At 36.5% G+C, this 16,921-nt stretch overlaps 1 protein-coding gene across 1 annotated transcript; it reads left to right on the top strand.

Annotated features, from left to right (window-relative positions):
- Positions 1–10,545: 10,545 nt before the first annotated feature.
- Positions 10,546–14,109, top strand: LOC114516318 (ficolin-2-like). Its single transcript, XM_028535757.1, has 5 exons — positions 10,546–10,674; positions 10,782–11,011; positions 11,413–11,452; positions 12,080–12,457; positions 13,333–14,109. Exons 1-5 carry the CDS (start codon positions 10,578–10,580, stop codon positions 13,584–13,586), a joined length of 999 nt encoding a protein of 332 aa, XP_028391558.1. The 5' UTR covers positions 10,546–10,577; the 3' UTR covers positions 13,587–14,109.
- The last annotated feature ends 2,812 nt before the right edge of the window (positions 14,110–16,921 follow it).

Here is a 16,921-nt window from a genome sequence, read left to right as displayed (position 1 = left end):
ATAGCAATGCATGGAAATACAAATTCAATTTGGAAAGTTATAAACCGTTGCCTCCCAAGACAAAAACCACCATTTGTCACAGTTGAAGACCCAAAAACACAAGCATGCAGATTTAATGAGTACTATGCAACAGTCGGAGTAAACGCTTCTATTATGGCTGATGAAATTGCTGAAAAATTGGGTTTTACAGCTAGTGTCAGTGATTATCAAGACACAAATAGCAATATCTATGATGTAAATTGCGACCTATTCACCTTTCATTCCGTGACCCAAGATGATGTAAATAGGATTATTAAAAGTTTACCATCAAATAAAGCTCCTGGGTACGATAAAGTAACAGCCAGAATTTTAAAGGACAGTCTACCCGCGACGATTCCTGTAATTACAAACTTAATAAATCACTCCTTTGAATCATGCGTGTTTGCACAAGTCTGGAAACGAGCGGAGGTTACACCATGCATAAAATCTGGAGATCCTGATCAGCCGACAAATACACGTCCAATCTCACTTCTGCCTATTATGTCTAAAGTTATTGAGAGATCAGCACATATGCAATTTACTGAATATTTAGATTCAAACGGAATAATTAATCGATTTCAATCAGGAAATCGAAAAATGCACTCCACGGAAACAGGACTTCTCTACTTTACTGATGAAATTCTAAAGAATATGGACATGAAACAAGTGTCAATTGTTGTGCTCTTAGACATGTCCAAAGCGTTTGATAGTATTCGCCATGATCTGATGTTGTCCAAGTTACGTAAAGCAGGCGTAGGTGACTCGGCGATAGCCTGGTTTGAAAGCTATTTATCTGTGCGTACACAGGTCGTGAAAATACAAGATACTCTTTCTACGTCTTTGCCTCTGTTGGTGGGTGTACCACAAGGTTCCATTTTGGGACCACTTTTATTTACAATATACGTAAACGGGATCCTGTCAGTTCCTAGTAACTGCAAATCTATGGGTTATGTCGATGATACAAAGACCCTCATCGCTCTTCCACCATGTGACCTTAGCAATGCTATATCTGATTTGAATAAAGATTTAAATGAGATATCGAAATGGTGCTGTGCAAACTCACTGCTGATAAATCCGGGAAAGACGAAAGTTTTAGTGATCGGGTTCCCGCAATTGATTCGTAACCTACCACCAAAACCACCAATTAAAATATTAGGGGAGGTGGTAAATCCTGTTCCCGTGGCTAGAGACTTAGGCGTTAGTATTGACTCTTACCTTACCTATAATGAAAACACTAAGGAATTAGTTTCAAATTGTATGTTTAAACTATCGAGAATTAATCGAATCAAACATTTGCTAGATAGAAAAACATATATTTTATTACTGGAGGTATTTGTTTTCAGTAAGTTATTTAATTGCTCAACTATATGGAGCAATACATCAAAACAAAATGTCAAGAAGCTGCAGTTAGCACAGAATTTTGCTGCAAGGATTGTCCTGGGGCTCAGGAAATATGATCATATTTCTGAGGGCATACAGTCTTTAAAATGGCTTAATGTGAAAGACACGCTGTTCTTAAATGATGCCGTTATGGTCCATAAATGCCTCCATGGCGGAGTACCAGCATACTTATCCGATAAATTTATGCTTCGTTCTGCTATACATAAAAGATCAACTAGACTTTGTAATGACTTGAATTTGCCAAAATGTAGGCTTGCTACTGGGCAAAGAATGTTTTCCTATAGAGGGGCAAAACTATATAACGATTTGCATCGCGATATTAAGGAAATTGAGAACACAAAAATCTTTAAGAAAAGACTTCGAAATGAACTCAGAAAGAACTTATTGGGTTAATTGTTTTTAACTAGTTAGTTAGGATGATTATAACCATATATATATTATATTAGATATATTGTATTGTATTTGTTAATTGTAGCGGAAGAGCCCTTTTAGGGAGCTATATAATAAAGTATTTATGTCTATGTCTATGTCTAGTTAATGAGTTCTATTGTACTTTTATGTAGTCTCTAAACCATGTATATTCTATTAACTGGGGTTTAAGCGACTGCATGCCAGAGATCATATTATTTACTTATTTCAATACCTGAAAGTCACGCCTGGTTTAAAGCCTATTTATATAAAATATATATAAAAACATATATAAATTTAAATTAATGGAGCAATGCGCGTGGCAGGGCAAGGGCAATTTTATTGCAACTTCAGGCTATCACAACTAAAATATGCGGCCGATGGTGATGAAAGGTCATCCGGTTTATATTAGGTCTGAAATATCAAAGGTTACTTCGTATTCATCTTTGGTGCACGTGCACAGCAGATGACACAAAATTCCTACAACCAATCAGAATATTACCTGCGTAATTTGACATGAATTTAACCAATCAAAAACCAGCAATATGAACACAAAAGATAAAGCATGCTTGCCGAAAGTCACTGTGTTCTAAAGTTCAAACGAGGCACACTACAGGTTTACAAAGCTGAGAAACTTTTACCCACCCACCCACACCGTTTAGTCGGGATACGCACTGGTAAGAAGGAGAACACCGGAAGCACCTACGTCACGGATATCTTAGAAACAATGCGAACATTGGAGGACACTGCTACCGTACCTCAGGACGCATTAAAATCTCATATGTAAAACATGCACCTGTATTTTGTTGTATTTATTTTCAGCTTGGTAGTAATAAATAAAATGGTCATGTGGGGTTGAAGTGCTCCCAATGATCACCTTCAGGCCCATAGACTCAAATTACCTTAATGTACATATATTCAGTTGAATCGTAGGAACTGGCCAAGGGGATTATGACCTCGTGGTTCAGGTTGATGTTAGATGGGGTCGCGACCTTTCTAACATCAACCTATTGAGGGCTCTATTGGGGATTATCACCCATATAGGGCATTCAGTCTCTCCTAGTGGGGCTTATAGACCCCCACAGGAGGAAAGCATAAGGCCTTAATGAGTTTTTTGGGATGTACAACAGTACAGTATGCTAATCCGGAGTACTTCACCCCCATGACCCATTCTCCCACACAAAGAATTTCAATCAGTTGTGTCTGATTTTAGCTCATAGTATGTCTCTCAAGAGCAATTGAATCATTAATCTCGAGTATCCGGGATCATAAAACCCAACCAAATGAATAGGTTTGAAATTTTTAACTAGAATACAGTTTTGTAGTACCTGAATCATCAAAAGATGTGGTTGAAAAACAATTCGGAGGTCTTTCTTCTCACAGAAAAATGTTACCAAGTAAGCTCGGTTAACCGAGATTCAAAGAAGCGAGTGATGATTTTGAGGTATTGAAATAAGTATACATATGACATGATCCTGTGATGTAATCATCTTGACAATATCTTGCGCTTGTTTGATTTAATATAGACTTATTTCAATACCTTAAAATCATCTTACGCTGTAAGCGAAACGGTTTGAACTGGGTGGCCTGTGGCATTCGGGCCCGTGCGCGGGTTTAAAACAACGTGGGAATGTGCAAAACGTAGTGAAAACGTTGTTTTGTCTTATTACTCCCAGCCTCGTACCCAGGCGCTTTAATACTAAAATATATAACGTTGCATTCAGGTCTTTTATAGAGTTCAGCTGAAAGAACGCGAGCGCGCGGGGGTGCTTGGGGAGGTTGTTTTTTTTCGAGGAAGCGCCTGGCAGAAAATGACCGATTTCTGGCAAATTGTGACCGATTTCTGGCAAACGTTTGTATTTTGCAGTTTTTATTCTCATTATGTATAATTTTTTTACTGGATCGACTGTCTACGGGCTAGCCAAGTATTACGAACGTTTCCTTTGGCGAAGAATCATCTGAAGGTACTTTTATTTAAATATTTTTCGTCGGAGTGACTATATTCGTAGAGTACTCGAATAATCGCATGCCGCATTTACATATTACTATTGGGAAAAGCGAGCGCATTTACAACATATTAAGAGGTTTCTGCTCATGACATAAAAGATAAACTGATACTCCTTTGTTAATGTTTACAGGTTTAATAATCCGATGATGAATTCAACGCGATAATGGCAACAACTTGATTTTAAAAGTAAATTGATTCCATACGTGATACTTATCGGATATAATTTGTAACATAATATTAATCAACCTATAACATTTTAAAAAACCGGTGTATCTGTAAAAACCTGGATCTAATTCAAGTAATTATAGTATATAATTATATTGTATTGTATTATATTGTATAATTCATTTGATTGTGTACATGCTGCCATGTTGAATTCATTTTCTGCCAGGCGCTAAATTTGGCAAAACCACCCCAAGCACCCCCGCGCGCTCGCGTTTTCTTTAGCTGACCTCTATACAATAACTGAGTGCAACATTATTTTTTACTATTAAAGCGCCTGGGTACGAGGCTGTATTACTCCGGCGTCAGCGACGGAGTTGAAAATTCGCCTCTGTTTTGTTTTTTATTGTTTTTTTTTTTATTTTTCGTCGTCGCAAGTCTGTAATGGCGCGAAATATACTAGTATTTAAAATGTGTATGTGACCGAATTTATCTACGTCCCAGTCTTATCTCCCAAGAGTTGTGGTGCACAGCTTTGGCTAATTTTCCAATGCGCGATTCGATTTCGCTCGCATGATACGGCAATTCCTCCAAGAGGAACAAATAAACCGTTCTTTTCATGCTGTTCGATTAAGTTTAGATTGAATCGGGGTAAGAATATATTTAATACATGTACCCGGTCCTATTTTAATAATATCGCTGCTATTTCGCTGTTTAACAAGATGATGTGGTCGTGTATGGGCGCGTTGACACGTCGCGTAGTTTGCACAGGATCGAAGATTTAATACAACTATATAAGCGCGAATTCCAAAGGCAAAGTGTAAGACGAAGCGAATGTATCATGCGGTTTATTTACATTTTATAACAATTGAACTTCTATACTGCGATGTGCTTCTGAATTTCGCGATCGATTATTTAGGTTCGCAAGGCATCTACATGCGAATATGTATGCGAAACAATACGCGAACTGTATTGTTTATGTTCAGAAGCTCTATATTGAAGACTGGCACGTGCGCCGGAGTTAACGCCAGAACGGCGTCTTGTTAAATATTATCAAACATAGCCTTTTAAGAGAGTATTAGTGTACCGGCACGGATTCGGTACAACGTTTCGCTAACCGGACTCATGTAAACAGCCCCTCAGTAACGTATTTCAAAACATCAATTGATGAATATTATGATTATAGGCTATAGCGAGACGATTCACTCGCGCGAGGAATCTTTGTAAACAATAAATATTATAGATAGTTTTTAATTAACCTTTTCATTATATATTCATGCTAATATTATAGCTGTCGTTATAACATTACTTACTAGTGACAGTAAGTTCACATTTGAACAGAAAATTCTATCGTATTTAGAACAATTAGAATAATAGCCTATATACTGACCACATCATTAACCTGGATTGTTAAGCCGAGTACAAATAATCCTAGACACCGTTAACAGCTAGGGTTACTATCGAAACCATCTTCATCCCCAGCCCCAGGGCTGGAACGAGGATGTATCGAAACAGGTGAAATTTTGCAGTTGTGACGGTAGAGATTTTTAATGTCGGAGCCCTCAATAAGGATATCTAATATTCATTTTTTGTAAACATACGTTACGATTGATCGATTTGCATACCACGTGAGAGAATAGAGTCACCTCAATCTTTCTGTACAAACTACGCTCTTCGAGCTTTCTAACTTGGAAAGCTATTTGACGATGTACATGATTCGAAAACGCATACGTACTGCGCATACGCATTTGACAGCGCTTAAACACATAAGAAATCATTTGCTTCACTGCATGAAAAACCGCGTATTCACAGGTGAATACGTGCGAATATGAGTTCGAATATGGTCCATATTCACACGTATTCACAGATATTCACTGTGAATATCCTCGGAATATTGGGGGTATTCCGATGTGAATACCTGTGAATAAAACACACCGCGTATTCTGACCTAGAATACCTTCGAATACTCTGTGAATATTTTTCAAGACCTAGTATTCACACTTCGGCATAGAAAATGTGAGTGTACGCATGAATACGGGATAATCAACGAGTTATATTGTGTAAATATTGCAGGAAATGCGTTTATATACCACGGAATAGGCAAAGGTTGTTTCAGTTCAATGCCGGTGTCAACTGTTATCCAGCATTTCTTCTCATCACGGTCACAAATTGAAATTGCACTTGATTTGTTTAGGCGACAGACAATAAAGACAATAAATGTTACCAAACGCACGATGATTTTTATTTGATTAATTTTTTTTGCTGCCGCAGGGATGTCGAGTATCGTATATCCTCAGTCGATGAGCGCTGAGTAGCCTCGTAAGTCGTAAAAAAGCTGTATAAAAAGAGAAATATCCATCAATTTCTTTAATTACCTGTGTAAAAGAAGTTATATATAAAAAAAACTTTTATTTTTGCTTGGATACGTAAACACATGGGTAGAAAGTTGATGATTCTGTATCGTCAAAAGCATCCGTAATATATACAGTTCAGTGTTGGGAAATCGTAGGAAATTTCCTTTGGGAAATTTCCTCTTCGACATGTTAGTGACAATTTTTGCGCCAAGGAATTGCGGCGAAATTGCGAATAAATGGCAAAATTCGGAGGTCGTATAACAATAACAAATAAATGTCTTTAAATGATTCCTCGCAAAAGTTGTCCAGTTCCCTTTGTTTACAAAACGATAACATGGCACAAATGTCAATTGGTTTCAACCAGGGCGCTTATATATAAATGCGTGGTTTCAACAGAAGTTCAAGCTGTTCAACTTTGAATTGTTAAAGATGTTCGCGATGCCCCAAAATAATTCTTGTGGCGGCGCTAAAATCAGGTAAGTTATTTAAAAATAACAAGAGTTATGTCATACTATAGTCCTGAAACAACACAACACAACAACAATAGTGCGAGGCCAACGCTTTTACGGCTGGGCTCATCACTTTTTTTGTTTTTTTTAATATAAATAGATTACTATTGTGTTTATTGTAGCTAATTTGTACACAGCTAACTGTACCTGCTTGTAAATAAATAAATTGTATGATGGTTTTCATCAATCCTACCTCCATCACACACTAATTATAGTAGGTACAAATGTTTGCCATTTCAAAGCCATACTCAATACAAACAAAATTTAAAAGTTTGCCAATACTGAAAAGGGGTCCTCCACATTACTTTCTTACCTACCACAAATATTCAGAAAGCTGCTGTAATCATAACTTTAACATAACATAACATAACCCTTAGATAGACGTTTCAAGATGCATAAAATGAGGTGCATTGGTGCATCTCATGAGGGTTTTTTATATTTTAGGCAAAATTTATATATTATAGATATATATTGTTATATAATTGTCACAGAATAGCTAATGATTGATTGCCAAAAGATTGAAATCTTAACAATCAGCTGCCCAAAGACAGAAATCTTAACAGCTTAGAAATCAAAGCCAGACTGTGTTTTTTAGTTATATATAATACATATTTTTTAGCAAAATAATGGCCTATATTTTTCCTTTTAGCATATATGAATTATATTTACACTAATGTTTACCACAGAATAGCTATTGAACTGGTTGCCAAAAGATAGGAATCTTAACAACCAGCTGCCCAAAGACAGAAATCTTAACAGCTTAGAAGTTCATGCTAGACTGTGTTTTTAAGTGAAGCCTTTTAACATTGCCCTCATCATAATTTATAACTGAGACTGTTTACTGATTTGTTTGCAATTACTTTTCCGTACATAAATTATAATCACAATACTTAAAGAATATACCATTAAAGTGTAGATGAGTTTACTACAGCTTCTCGATGTTTGCATACTAGGAGTAGCTATGTGTATATACAGCTTAAAGTTCATGGAAGAATTTGTTTCCATTTTTACCCTAATTGAATAGCTTCCAAATTATATGAATGGTGTGTACATTGTACATTGTACATATACATTCTCCTAGGAATATTATAATTTCATTACACTGCATAAATTCTATGCACAACAATAAAAACAAATGGCCATGCATGCAACATCAGCTTTTAAGCTTAAGAAAGTTTGCTATGTATTTTGTTCAATAATTGCTTTAAGGTGGTTTTAATTGTTTTTAGCCATCAGGGGTTGCAAGATTGAGAAAATTCCCAAAAGAGTTGGCCTTAACTTTGCTAAAGATGAAGAGGATTTTTCACCCAGTGAAAGAAGTTCCTGATTCATTATCTGCTCACCTATAGTTTTTAATATCTTACCAAGTGAAAAAACATCACTTGCTTTGCTCAACAATTTACTATTAAGTATAATTTCTGACATACTCCAGGAGCAATGTTTCATATATACTAAAACAACATTGCTTATAAATTAACAATCAGCTGATGAAAGATTGAAAATCATAACAGCTTAGTAGAAGTTCATGATAGGCTGTGTTTTTGCTACATATTTTTGAACAATTTGTGATGTTCCAATAATATTTTATAAAATGTGAAATGTTGTAACCCATCACATGTACATGATCTTTTAAGGACTGTATAAAATTTAAATAATTGACTGAAATCTTAGTATTGCATTTGATCAACCTTGATAAAACACATTAATTGTGGATAAACCTACCATTGCAATGTGTATGACTGCTATGCAAATTAACATGGCAACCTAAAGATTATGCATGTTTGTTCATATTGATATTTTCCTTAATGGACAGACTTGAGGGACAATAAATGCCTAAACATTCGCACAGGCTGCGAACGCATAACCCATTAACCTCTTATCACCAGGTAATTTGTTAATAAAATGTTGAGATTACTCCCAACATGGTCATAGGGTATAGTCCATAGGCCGGCTATTGAATTCAACTGCACGATATTTAGTCACTCACCGAAGAGGTCCCTTACGCACAAACAGTATATGCGTTTTCGGTTTTGAACAATAAAAAATCCTTGAAATACGGTTAATATTCGTTATCATTTTACACGTATTAGCGAACATAAGGTGCTGTGGAAATCGCGCCATGCAATCTCATTTCTATTTCGCGCATTTTCTTCATCAGACTTCGTGGGAATCGTAGCATACAAATACTCGCCGGCATGCTCTTTAACTGCGACCAGAGTTTCCAGACTTTACCAAGCCCTTGGCATCCTTCACTTTCTTCTTTATTTATAAGCGCCAAAAAGATTTCTTACAGCCACAAACGCACGATCTCCTCGTTCAATGTTTATTAAACTCGAAAGCGCGCTTTTTGGTTTTTGCGCCAAATTATTTATAAAATTCCACTTCAATTTTTCAGCATTCAAAATAAAGTTTAAAAATGTCAGCTGATGAATTTATTTTGTGGAAACACGGATTAAGTGAGAAGTGAGATATTCCAAGTGTGAATATTGGTCAGAATACGCGGCATATTCACGGCGTATTCACACTTAGAATACTGAAGAATACGATGCCGTATTCACACTAATATTCCATGTCGGAATACGCTTGCAATATGTGTTTTATTCACACCCGTATTCACATGTGAATACCTTGGAATACGGCGCTTTTCATGCAGTGTTGTGTCCATATTGTTGAATGAAAAATAATGCACGGAACTTGTTCTCGGTTGTCATGAAGTAATGAAATATACCTGCGAGCCTAATTTTGAGAAACGTCATAGGCAACACTCGCAATAACAATCAGTCAAATCCCTCACGGAAAGGAAGGGTTTTTGTCCTTTTCAACCTAGTCAAAATAACTTTCGACTTCGCTTTTGATGAACTAAACTATTTTTATCATATATATTTTACAAACAACTATACGCTTTAACTATTCAATTAAGTATTTATGAGTTACGACCACTTTAACGCAAGAGAGAAATAATATATTAACTTCGTTTTTTATATCATTGAGTGTGGGAGTACGTGGTGTAGTGAGACTATTATGTGGACTACAAAGAAAGGCGGTTGAGAAGGAGGATTTAAGATCAAAATGGTTTGTCCCATATTTTTGCTTCAGATATTTTTATGTACGTTACAACAGGTATGGACCGTATGGTTTAAACCCGCCGCACACGAGAGCTATTAGCTGAGCTAAAGACCTCGTGTAGCTGTTAACTCATGGATTTCAGGCAGAGCTAACTGCTAACTGTGCTACGCGAAATCGTTAGCACAGTTGATAGCTATTGTTTGCGGCGGGCTTAATGTCAAAAGTGCATTAGTCGATAAGTGCATTATTCAACAACGAGTATGACATCGCAATAAAAATAATAAAAATTAATATTCAACGTCTAGTCGTTGATATATAAAAGTAACAGAATAAAATTTTCCGCACGTCATGTGTACAGCAGTAATGCACAGCGGACGCTACGGCTTTCAGAAGACAAAAATGTTGCGGCCTTCTCCTGCTACTCGTGCGTGATTTTGTCTTTTTTTTTCTTTTCCGCGCAAGACATCAAACCAGAAATTATTACTGCACACATGCGCTTGCTCATTGCAATGAATAGAGTATAAATATATTCATAACTTAGCATAATTACGCCCACACCTGCTGACGTATAACCTGCTTTGTTGATTGCATGTAAGCGTCATTTAAGCGACTGCTTGTCGAAGTAAGCACAGTTGACGACCTCGTGAAATCATGTTTAAAGAAATAACCTTGATCTTACTGATAATCAAAATTTCACGTATCTCTTCACAGAAATGTTCTTCCGAGATTTTTACTACTATTAGAAACGGTAATATCTCGGTTGCTTTTTCCTAGTTAAAACGAATCGGGTTCCTAGTGTTGATGAACTTTTTCCTTTGAATATTTCCTTTCTCTTACCATTTTTGCTACTTTTAGGAGGTCCGTCTTTACGTCCAGAAGAAATCATATCAAGTCATACCGTCAACTACGGAATTCTCCCGATAGAATGTTACGAACTCTGCCAAAAGAAACCGAAATGTGTTGGATTCAACTACAGAGACAAGATCAATGTTGTGAACTGCCAACTGACCAACATCACTGGAAAGGGAAATCACTTTGAAACAACGGAAGAAGGGGAATGGATACTAATGAACGATAATAAAGCGGTATGTATTTGCAAAGTTACTGTTTATTAAGAGTTTGTGTGGAGAGAAAATATATAGCGGATAAGTCGTAAATTAAACCTTTAACTTAGGCAACAACAAAAAACTCATCCAGACGACGAACGTCTATATAAACTTTCATGTTTTACTCGTCATACGTACTCCAGCGTACTTCATGCAATAATTTCCAAAGGTCTCTTCACACCAATCGAATTTTGTTGGATCATATTCCCTTCTGATGGATGTTTTACAGTCTGTTAATTGTCTTGTATATGGGCAGCAAAGCACTGAAGCTAACGCAGTTCTGCTTTATCAATTACCCACTATATTGCATACGTCAGGGGTTTAATTGGATACAAAATAATTGGATTGTGCGAACAGACCCTAAAATCATTCTCTTTTAGGAAAGAAACGAGGACGAGAAGAGCAAAAATGAAACTTCAGGTATTTTAAATGGAAGGACAATTGCAGTAAAACTTTCTCTCACTTCCTCCCCCTTAGTCTCTTACGCACGCATTATCATACGTTATTATTTATTTAAAACTAATTCACAGCCTTTTAATCCCTAACAGCCAATGCATGTGTGGAACCGTCATGTCTAACGAACGACGTCATAGCGTCAAATAAGCGCTGCTTTCCGCTGTCGCGTTCTTTCTACATGCATTCGTACACGCACGTAAAACTTAAAATCATTAGTTTTTCAAATGATACTTATGAAATCAACGATTGAATGTATAAATGCATAGGGTTGGATTCTTTTGAAGATTTGGCGTGTTTTTTCTGCAATAAAAATAATTATATAACAACTTAGACGGTTCTTTTTATTCCAACTGTCTTACGATTTTCTACTGATTCCTTCGTAAACCGATTGTTACGTTTATAAAATAATTATGCTGAAGTATACTGTGTTGCTCACTGTGCCTGAGAATTTTCAATTTTCTATTCATATACATGCAAATTTAACTCTCTCTAAAGACTGGAACAGTCAAATAGTTTTAATTGCCAACAACGTCAGTTTCTAGGGGGATATCGCATATCGATCTTATTCTTTGATATTCTACAATTCTTTAGCTAGAAGCTGCGCCCATCTGTACGGCTTAGGAGTGAGAAAAGATGGTGTTTACACCATCAATCCTGACGGTCTGGGATCGTTCCAAGTCAGATGTAATATGAGCACAGACGGTGGAGGCTGGACCGTGTTTCAAAGAAGACAAGATGGAAGTCACGATTTCTACCTTGGATGGTCAGACTATAAAGCAGGCTTTGGTGATCTTAACGGTGAGTTCTGGTTGGGCCTTGATAAAATACATCGTTTGTGGAAATCTGGTCAAAATGTTTTAAGAGTTGATTTGATGGATTTCAATGGCGCTGAACGTTACGCTAAATATGGAACGTTTAGTGTGGCTGATGAATCAGACAAATACAGATTGAATATTGGCAGTTATTCAGGTAAATCAAACCCTGGGATAGATTTTGAAATTTTTATTTAATGGTACATAATAGCCGGTATGCAGTGATTACACGAATCACGCTAATTTCAACAAAAATATTTGTTTATATCAAGTCATTTAAGAACTATATATCACGCAGTTTATATAACGCATAGGAAGATTTAAACATCATATTTCATGGTTGTACGCTGGTTTTCACAGCTAATAACACCACCACTAGTTTTTGCATTCACCATATTAATTTTTATGCATTTTAATTATTCATAATAATTCGTGTGATTATTTTCGTGAGCAAAAAACGAGGAGGTAATCAAGCGATTCATAAAAATAAATTATTTTCCATTCTCTCTCTGTGGTACTTTTGGGGCACAATGCAAGATTATTACACATTTTGTCATTACGATTTGCTAAAGTTTAACTTAATATTTGTTCATGAAACGTAGGATAACTAAGAAGGGCTTAAAAGATTCTCTATTTCATATGAATATTTCTAGCAATTTCACAAAATGCTTGACAACTAAAAACAGCATGGTCAGAAAATTGACCGAGCGGTTGATAAAATTACAGACCTTCAAGATGATTTAGAGTTCCCTAGCTTGACAAATGCAGCAGGTTTTCATACGGTGAATGAACGCAATTCAAGCGATACCGTGTAGATTAGCCGTTTAAAGATCGAGTAAACCAAACTGGTAAAATTGCAGGAAAGGCAGGCAATTTTTGTTTGCTTCGTTGAATCGAACCTACGTCGATGCGATTTAACGGCAATGACTTCACCGCTACTACCTTACTTTGCATTAATTTTCTTTAAAAAATAATATTTCCTCTTGCTTTAAACTTTTTTCCATTGAGGAGTTTTATTGTATTTCTTAAAAGGTAACGTAGGTGATTCTCTTGATTATCACAATCAAATGCAGTTCACTACCAAGGATAGTGACAATGATGCTGACGGTAATAATTGTGCTACGAGATTCAAAGGAGCTTGGTGGTACAAACATTGTCATCAGTCTAACCTCAATGGCCTGTACCTGGGTGCAGGTCAGACTGGTGCCAGCGGAATAAGATGGACCAACTGGCACTCTTTTTCTATGAAAAAGACAGAGATGAAAATTCGTCCAAACCAGTTCTAAGAAAAGGACGAGCTTTAGCAGGGTGTTGATTTTTCTAATTGTAAACAGAATAATGCATGCAAATCAATTTGTGATTGTTTACTATCATTCTAGTCGCAAAAAAATACTTAATTGATATAATAACAGTATAATAGCAGACCTATGGGTCAGTGATAGTTAGTAAGGAGTAAGGATGCAAAAATTCAGACCGGTTTACTTGTGTTAACTTTGAGTAAGTAGAGCTTATAAAAGCAATAACATCCTAATTTCGGGAAGTTTAAGTGACTGCCAGAGATCATGTTATTTACTTATTTCAATACCTCAAAGTCATTTCACGCCTGCTTTAATCTCGAGTGTCCGGGATCATAAAACCTTAACCAAATGAATAGGTTTGAAACTTTTGACTAAAATACAGTTTTGTAGTACATGAACCATCAAAAGATACGGTTGAAAAACAAGTCGGAGGTCTTTCTTCTCACAGTCAAAAATGTTACCATGCAGGCATCTACAAAATCTAAGGGGCTGCTTACATAAGCTCGTTTAACCGGGATTGAAAGAAGCGAGTGATGATTTTGAGGTATTGAAATAAGTATAATCATCTTGACAATAGCTTGCACTTGTTCGGTTTAATATAGACTTATTCCAATACCTTAATAATTATCATCATCTTGCGCTTCGCTAGCCGGACACATGTAAACAGGCCCTCAGTAACGTATTTCAAAACATCAATTGATGAATATTATGATTATAGACCATAGCGAGACGATTTACTCCCGCGAGGATTCCTTGTAAAACAATAAATATTATAGGTAGTTTTTGAGCTTTTTATTATGCTAATATTATAGCTGCATTTTGTTGAACAATTCAATGTTTTCACTATGCAGAATTTTCGTATTGACGCATTTTATACTATCATGCACTGAGTGATTTGATATTTAGCCCGCTCTTAAAATGACAGCTATTTTGATACAAGCCTACGATTCCATATAAGAATTAGGAAAGCGGTGTAATCCATGAATGTAGGCCGTTTTTGTGACATCGCTGGGCATTTTAAGAGACTGGTCCTGACGGATTACGACCAGTGTAAAGCGTTTGCCTAATAAATAAACGTTTGTCGAGCTTACGTGAAGTTTTAAACAACACGAACGGCATGAGCAATGTCAAAAGACTGGGTCAAGGATTGTGATTGGTGAAAAACAAAAACTTTACTTCCGGTTAACGTACGTGTTGTCAAAAACTTTACTTGCATGCTTGAGTTCATTAATGTTTTATCAGATTTATTATGATAATAGAGAGGTTAAGATACCCGTAAAAGAGAGAAACACTGATGGAAGTTCATTGAACAAAATAAGGCTATCCGTACCCGTACACCGGAACCGGGGTATCTTAACCTCTCTATTTATTAACATCATAATTACCAAAAAAGCTAATGCATAGAAGTACCGATTATCCATTCAGGACGACGTTTTACTCTGTCTAATTAAACTAAGAGGGGTTTAAAACGGCGCTTTCTAACTTCGAAAGTTATTTGATGATGTGCATAGTTCATAAACTGGATATGACAATGCTAGAGTCGCGTTTGTTTGCAGCACTATCAGAAAGTGACCACCGGTACGAGTTGGATTTAAACTCACTTCGATCAAAAGTTATAGAATTGGAAGGGGTGGTTCGTCGTCAAGACGAAACCATTACACATCTTAACGAAGAGAATATACTTCTTAAGTCAAAATTAGTGTCTCCTGATAAACAAATACCTAACGAGCCCCACGATGATATAAACAACGACATCGCATCAGCAAACATAATTATCATCACAGAAGAATTACCATCGCAGGACTGTGAACAAACTGTTATTCTTAATGAAAGCAATCTGAGCCCACCTCGCCCTAATAATAAAATTCCATCGAAAGGTCAGAGAACCGACCCGGACAAAAATATTAGTAAACCGAAGACTGATGCCCCCCTTTCAAATCAACAAACATCAAAATTTAGTAACAATGTTGTCATTGATTAAAAACATGAGAATTATTTACTAAAAAACGAGAATTTGAAGTTGAAAGCACAACTAAACCGTTCGACCAATTATGTTAATACTAATCGCTTCGCTAATTCTAATAAAAGCTCAATTCCGTGCCCCTTTCTTTTACGACAAGGCTGGTGCATTAAAGGAGACCACTGTGACTTTCTGAATACAAAGCCCAAACCTAATGATCAGAAACAATATATCCCGTGTCCCTTTCTTCAAAGGAAAGGGTCTTGTCTAAAAGGCGATTATTGTGATTTTTTTCACAACCAGTCTCCTTACAACGATATGGTTTTTCAAAGGTCTATAATGAACAATCCCGTTCGTTACCACCAACAAGCGTAGCCCCCAAACCCCCAGCCGAAATCGTTAACAGAAGTTCCACAAACGGAACTTGTTCTCGCTGTCATGAAGTAATAAAATATACCCGCGTGCCTAATTTTGAGAAACGTCATAGGCAGGACTCGCAATAACAGCCACTGGCAAATCCCTCGCGGAAAGGAACGCTTTTTGTCCGTTTCAACCTAATCAAAATAACTTTCCGCTTCGCTTTTTACAAACTAAACTATTTTTATCATCTATATTTTACCAACAGCTATAAGATTAATTACTCAATTAAGTATTTATGAGTTATGATTACTTTATCGCAAGAAAGAAATAATATATTAGCTTCGTTTTTATTTTATTAAAAGTGTAGGAGTACGTGGTGTAGTGAGACTATTATGTGGACTACAGAGAAATGCGGTTGAGAAGGAGGATTTAAGATCAGAATGGTTTGTTTCATATTTTTGCTTTAGATATTTTTATGTACGTTACAACAGGTACGGTTTAAACCCGCCGCACACGAGAGCTATTAGCTAAGCTAAAGACCACGTGTGGCTGTTAGCTCATGGTTTTCGGGCTGAGCTAACTGCCTCGCGAAATCGTTAGCACAGCTGATAGCTCTTGTTTGCGGCGGGCTTAATGTCAAAAGTGCATTAGTCGATAAGTGCATTATTTAACAACGAGTATGACATCGCAATAAAAATGATAAAATATTCAACGTCTAGTCGTTGATATATGAAAGCAACCGAATAAAATTTTCCGCACGTCATGTGTACTGCAGTAATGCACAGCGGACGCTACAGCTTTCAGAAGACAAAAATGTTGCAGCCATCTCCTGCTACTCGTGCGTGATTTTGTCTTTTTTTTCTTTTCCCGAAAGACATGAAGCCAGAAATTATTACTGCACACATGCGCTTGCTCATTACAATGAATAGAGTATAAATATATTCATAACTAGCATAATTACGCCCAGATCTGCTGACTTATAACCTGCTTTGTTGATTGCATG

This window comes from Dendronephthya gigantea, unplaced genomic scaffold, assembly GCF_004324835.1.
Source record: "Dendronephthya gigantea isolate DGI-Jeju-01 unplaced genomic scaffold, DenGig_1.0 000005F, whole genome shotgun sequence".
NCBI lineage: Eukaryota > Metazoa > Cnidaria > Anthozoa > Malacalcyonacea > Nephtheidae > Dendronephthya > Dendronephthya gigantea.
This window is presented reverse-complemented; position numbering and strand designations above follow the sequence as displayed.